Source organism: Nilaparvata lugens, unplaced genomic scaffold (genome assembly GCF_014356525.2).
Source record: "Nilaparvata lugens isolate BPH unplaced genomic scaffold, ASM1435652v1 scaffold4247, whole genome shotgun sequence".
Lineage (NCBI taxonomy): Eukaryota > Metazoa > Arthropoda > Insecta > Hemiptera > Delphacidae > Nilaparvata > Nilaparvata lugens.
This window is the reverse complement of record NW_024090584.1, coordinates 19,860-26,589: the sequence shown is the minus strand read 5'-3', so window position 1 is coordinate 26,589 and position 6,730 is coordinate 19,860. Positions and strand designations below refer to the sequence as shown.

General features: G+C 33.4%; 1 protein-coding gene and 1 long non-coding RNA gene across 2 annotated transcripts; both read left to right on the top strand.

Annotated features, from left to right (window-relative positions):
* Positions 1 to 246: 246 nt before the first annotated feature.
* LOC111052440 (piggyBac transposable element-derived protein 3-like) lies at positions 247 to 2,084 on the top strand (the record flags this gene model as incomplete). The annotated part of the gene is given in 1 exon segment (XM_039444315.1): positions 247 to 2,084. A coding segment is annotated over 1 exon segment (1,192 nt), but the record flags the coding sequence as incomplete, so codon positions are not given.
* A 12-nt stretch (positions 2,085 to 2,096) lies between these two features.
* LOC120355689 lies at positions 2,097 to 6,454 on the top strand. The gene is made up of 3 exons (XR_005573745.1): positions 2,097 to 2,213; positions 2,977 to 3,051; positions 5,327 to 6,454. It is a non-coding gene; the product is annotated as an uncharacterized LOC120355689 (long non-coding RNA).
* The last annotated feature ends 276 nt before the right edge of the window (positions 6,455 to 6,730 follow it).

Sequence of the window (6,730 nt, the reverse complement as noted above, 5' to 3'; positions counted from 1 at the left end):
GACACAGTTCATGAAAGAAAAATCATCAACAGTATTATGTTCAATAATAATGCAACTTTTTCACTTGAGTATTCATGTAATATTTTTTATAAATCAATAATATTTATTCAGATAATCAATGCAAATTCCATCTATACATCATATTCTCTCAAGCATATTATATTATGAAATTTTTCAGTTATCTTATTTTCATTTATTTCTTGTTTTTCACTAGTTTATTTATCACAATTATTTTTTCCCCTACAGATTCTACACTCTGGATGACATAATGAATATTATCGAATCAGAGAGTTGTGTGTTTGGAGCCAACATCTACATATCACCTCCTCTGAACAATGCTGATTCAGATGAAGACAGTGGAGAGGAAGACGATGCAGACATCAATCATCTGTCAAGAAATCAACTTCTAGCAGAGACTGAGGGGCAACTGGAAGTTTTCAATGATGGTGGTATAACCTCAGAAACCATTTCAACTGAAGACTTTGGAGACAACACTATACATCAGTCAGCAGATAACAACAGTCAATCTACAATAATTGTTGATGAAAGTGTTGAACATCCACCTACAACTGTTGATGAAACTATTGAGCATCATAGTCAGAAAAAGAAAAAAAGGAGGAAGCTGGATGGAACTTGTGAAATACCAAATCATGAGAATGTTACTCCACCTGAACCAAGAGTTGAAAAAGCCAGCTCTAGTAAGCAACCTAAGAAGAATAAGAAGCAGAATCGGAATGAAATGGAATGGGAGAGAAAAGACATCAAACCAATTCACGAAAAAGAGTGGGAAATCCCAGATTGGCTGATGAACTATGGAAAAGATCCTGTTGGGCTTTTTGAGCTATTTTATGACGATGAAATCATTCAACTCATTTGTAACCAGACTAACATGTATGCTGCTGAGAAAGGGCTTCCTTCCAACTACACTGCTGCCGATATCAGATGTTTCATTGGTATTCTATTGACATCTGGGTATTGTGAAGTACCTCGTGTTAAAATGTATTGGGAGATGAAAGATGATGTTTGGAATAAGGGAATTGCTGAAGCTATGCCAAGGAATAAATTTTTGTCTATCATGAGGTGTCTGCATGTCTGTGATAACAATAATTTGGACAAAGATACAAAGTTTGCAAAAGTGGCACCACTTTGGAAAAAACTGAATGAGCGTTGGTGTAGATTCTTTGATGGTGAAGCTCATTTGAGTATTGATGAAACTATGATTCCTTATTATGGTCGACACAGTGCCAAACAGCATATTCATGGAAAACCTATACGATTTGGGTACAAGGCATGGAGTATGTGTACAAGGTTAGGGTACCTAGTACAAGCCAATCTCTATGAAGGCTCCAAGTCTGGGAATAATTATCCAGAGTTAGGAGTTGGGAGTTGGGGCATCATCTGTAGTGAACCTATGCAATGTTCTCCCTCCAAGAAATGATGGCTACAACTTTTACTTCGACAATTTCTTCAGCTCAGTTGCTCTACTTCAAAAAATTGAAAGAGATGGGTCACACAGGAACAGGGACAATTCGTGCAAACAGAATCGAGAAGGCTCCACTTCCTGATGTGAAAAAAATTCAGAAATTACCCAGAGGGTCTTATGAGCAAGTCTCTGAAAAAAATAGCAATGTGACTCTGGTAAGATACAACGACAATAATGTAGTGACTGTTGCTTCAACAGCATATGGAGTGAACCCCATTGGTAGAGCTCGGCGTTGGAGTGCAGCAGAAAAAAAGCATATCATGGTTGACCAACCATCTTGTGTCGTTCTATACAATCAATATATGGGAGGTGTGGATAGGCTTGATGAAAATGTATCGAAACTGAGAATTGGTATTCGTGGGAAAAAATGGTATTGGCAGCTATTGATGTTTCCAATAAATGCTTCAGTGAATAATGCCTGGCTCCTCTACCGCTTGACTAACGTGTACAAAGATAATCGCTTGGACCTTCTGTCATTCACGCGAGAAATATCTCTCACTTACCTCAAAAAATATTCTTCTCGCTTATCTCTGGGAAGACCATTGAGAAATGTTCTTGCCGTAGATAAAAGAGTCACAACGGCAGTTAGATTCGACAATGAGGGACAGCCAAAGTTTCAAAATAAAATTATTTTTCAAAATCGATTTGAGCTAGACTATATAGCTGTATGATAACATAAAATAATGATGAAGATTGATGTTATTCTTCACTGTACTGTACCAGGTTCCAGGTAAGACAAACAAATTTGATTGAAAATCAAACTTTTCAAAATAAACAGGTCCAATTTATTATTCAAAAAATAATGAATTTTTTGCCTTTATATTATGTTATGATATAGTTAGCTTTTCAGGATTATCAATAATTATTCATTCCCGTAACCAGTAGCCTAACTTTTTGTAAAACCAACAATCATTGATACTGGAAGATATGCCGTAGCCCTGTAAATTGCATATTCTTATAATGCATTTTAAATTGCATGTAAATATTCTTATAATGCATTTTAAATTGCATGTAAATATTCTTATAATGCATTTGACATTAAAAATTTATTTTGTGTTAGAATTTTTACTAAATGGCGTCTGTAAAAATTATTGTTATCTATCTAGATCTTTATAGACTCACAAGTTTTTAATGCACTTCAATTGTGCATACTTGTCTACATATAGACACTTTACAAATATTACTATATTATAATATAATATGCTTTTATTACCGTTATAATAACAGTGGAGAGAGAGATAGAAGAACAGAGTTTCCGATTCTCTGTCTACTGTCTTCTATAAAGGATATCTGATGTAATATTAACTTTCCATTCTTGTTTGAAATAATTAATTATGTTTTATTCCTCAGGAAAAAAAATGATTGCAGGAGGTTTGTGGCATAAGGTTCTAATCCATCCTGAATGGAGCAAGTCCCTAGCTTAAACTCTTAACTTGTTTACAATTTTAGTTTTCTTTCTTCCCATTCATATCCAACACTTTCTTATTTTTTAGAAAACATGCAGTCTGTAATCTACCCCCATGTCAGTGTAGAGAGGCCTGTTCATGAAGACACAAAATCATTCGACGGTGAGTAATGCGTTACTTGATCATTGGTCTTAGAGATGAACAATAATTATTATTCGCAATTATCTAGAATCCATTAAACGAGTCTCATCCCCAAACAAGAACATTCAAACTTGTTTCACTTGCCTGCCAATTTGAAACTGTCAGATTATATTACTTGTATGCCCAGTTTCTAGGCCATTTATTAAATATAATGGACTATTGAATCTTGGACACCACTTATTAAATCTAACTCGACCATTAAACCTATAAATTGTTTTGTCAGTGATTATGTTCAAGAGGGTGTATGATTTTAAATTGAGTTGGTAATTGACTAAGAACTCAATTTCAAATCAAACATCTCTCAACTTATGATGCAAAATTCCCTGAAATTCAAGATCAGAAACATTTATTCCCAGGGAGTTGATTCCCAAAATTCATAAATGTCCGGGAGTTTATGATTATTTTGTATGATAACTAAGAAAACGCCTTTTTCAACTAAACTTATTGATAATCATATAAACAAGTCAAATTGAAAAATAATTTAAAAATAAATTAATATTTATCACTTCTTGATGAGTGTGTGGAGGAATAAGCATTCATTTTCTAATAATTTAAGGCTCCGCGCCACGCTTTTGGAAACTTATTATTGGATCCATTTCGAAGGTATTTTGATTTGAATTCTATCAAGATACTTGAATAGATCATATTTCCAAGGAAAAAATATTTTAATCTTGTTTTCGTTTTCATATTAGGCGCTTTAAAAGCACATAACGTTCAAATATTGGGAAAGATCCATCCTCAAAGTATGAATTTATTTGCTATCATTTATGATGTAATGGATCTGCCCCAAGATTTGAACTTTTGGCGCTTTCAAAGCGCCCAATATATCAAAAAGTAAAAATGATAAAAGTTTTTTCTTGAAATTAGTCAAATCTAAATAAATTGATAGTATACAATTCGTAATACTTTGATAATTTGCCAGTAATAAGAATCAAAAAGCGTGGTGCACATCCTTGATTATTGTATACGGTACCACTATTATGATGCTACTCCCATTTTATGTCTTGTAAATTAAATCTGTTATACTCATATTCCTAACAGTCAAGTAAGCTTAGTCATCAAAATATTGGGTTTACTTCGTCTTGAATTGCTCAAGAAGTTGAATTTTGGGTTTACTTCTCTCGTCTTTTATTGCTCAAGAAATTTATAATAAATCATCTATTACTTGAAAAGAAGCTCACAATAATTTAAACCCAAAAATAAAATAATAAAGTACATACTAGAATGTTCGCTCCTTCAAAATTTCATTACTGTAGTATGTGAATATTTCATTTTTTGTGATAATAATGTGTAATATTCGTTCTACGAAGGCTTGGTTTTGAAGCATCTAAATTTGAAAATATTTTAGGGCTGAAAATTTTGTGAAGTGAAGAACTACAAGACTTGACATATTTCGGACTATGTGTAACTTTATCCAAATTTGGGAGAGGAACAGCACAGGGTTACCTTATTTTTCCTCTCCCTATCATTTTCATGATATACTTATTATGATAAAGGATAAAGAAGGGGACGCTTTGCTTTAATTGAATCAGTAAAATCGATAGTATTTAATTAATACTATCTAACTAACCCAACTTAATTCATCGATATAGGTGATCACTGGTTCACTGAACGTAAAGTCTAGCCAAATTATATAAAAAATTGATGTAACTTGTGAGCTATTTACACTGCTTTTTTGAATGGATGATTTATTTATTATGATTGTCAAATGTGATTGAAATTGATAAATAATATAAACTATTTTAATGCAATTTATTCCCATGGTTTCTTGGGCAGAGAAATATTACCCAATCATAAGTTTCTTCCCAATGGGAATATTCCCGACTTACATTACTACCCTCAAAAATCAGCACTGACTACCCTGGAAATCTCCCCGTCTACTCACTACACCATGTTCGTACCTCGCTTTGTTCAAGCAAATCAGTCTTAGCGCAAAACGCCTATCATATAGTCCAATACAAACAGAAGAGATTTATCACCAAGTCCATTCTGTTTGCATTGGACCATATTTCTATATTTGTAGAGGTGTGAGAGTCCTCTACGACTCTACGCCACTTTGGTGTGAATTGGGTCTTATGCTTAGTGAACTGTAAGTAGAAGTATTTTACAACATATTTATTCTACCACTCCTACCTATCGCTACAACTTGAACATTTTAAATGTTATTTTCAAATTTCATCAACTCATTTTTTATCATTCGATCAATCAATAATTCGTTTGTTTTTTTCTCTTTCAGACACCAAAACATATTACACAGTGTAGATGGACGGATAGAAAGTGTGAACATCAAAAGCCATCGTGTGTGTTACCCAGTTTCCATTCTGCATCTAACAATAGCAACAAAGCATCCAACATCATAACTTTATTATTATATAGTCCAGGCAATGAATGCTCAAAAGAGGGTATAGTGAGAAAAGTTTGGAAGACTATATTTGACCCCGCAATTTTGTTTTGGGTATTAAGGAGGTAAAAATATCCCCACCCCTACCCCTTGTGCTAAGGGGGTGGGGTGGTTCAAAGGTACCATTTTTTGGTTTCTCGCATATAACTCGAAAACTATGTATCTTACGGACATAACTGTTACATACAAAAGTAAAGCTTATATAATTTCCTACAATATTCATCTCACAACTTTTCTAGTTTTCGAGATATCCGCTCTTAAATGTGTGACATTTTTGAAAAAAACACGTTCCCCTCCAATTTTTTTCTATTTCTACTCTTATAACTTTTTAAAAATTGATGGGAAAAATCAATGCAGATTATGAGCTCATAGAGCCTCTTTCAGGGCTTATAACTCTCCAACAATGCATCGTAAAAATCAATGCTTATCGTAGGTTTGTAGAGCATTAAATTCTCTTTGAAATGGTGTATTATTTCACTATTCAAAGTTTGTGTTTCATTGTTATAGCAACTTTAATGTAGGGGATGGAATTTCCAATGCTGCAACAATTATTCATTTGGCAATGAAATTTGAAGCGGGTGTCTGTGACACAATTTTTGACGTTGCAGCTTAATTTTGACTAGTTAGTAGATTAACATAGCAAAAGTGCACATCTTTATCCCCTCTGTTGAAGGTTTGGAACCGCTGAGTTGACACTAGTTGCAATATTGAAAATGTTGCTACATTGCACTATCATTCTTGATCATTTGTTACATCACACAACTATTATATGAATACTTTGTATTGTTGTAACCAACTTGAATCAATTGACAATTCCTTTTTTACTGCTTATTCAAATTTACTATTTGTTATTTTTGATTTTCATCAAACGTCCTTTTTCCTACTTAGTGCAGTCATCATAACTTTTAAGGCCATTTGTAAAGTGCCACTTATATCAATAAATGCAATCATTTGTTATTGTTACATTGTCTTACAATTTCTTGGCGTCTACCTTGCTACCAGGTATTTAGTAGTTTTACTCATAAGTTTTATGTGAGTTTGGGTAAAGGTATTGACAAACAACATGAACAACATCAGCCATCTATAAATTATATTTATTATGTAACATACATTTCATTCAACTTAGTATATAGTCCACTTGAAGTCCCTCATACCAAACACATCAGATGCATAGTTTTCGAGTTATATGTGAGAAACCAAAAAATGTTACCTTTGAACCACCCCCACCCCCTTAGCACA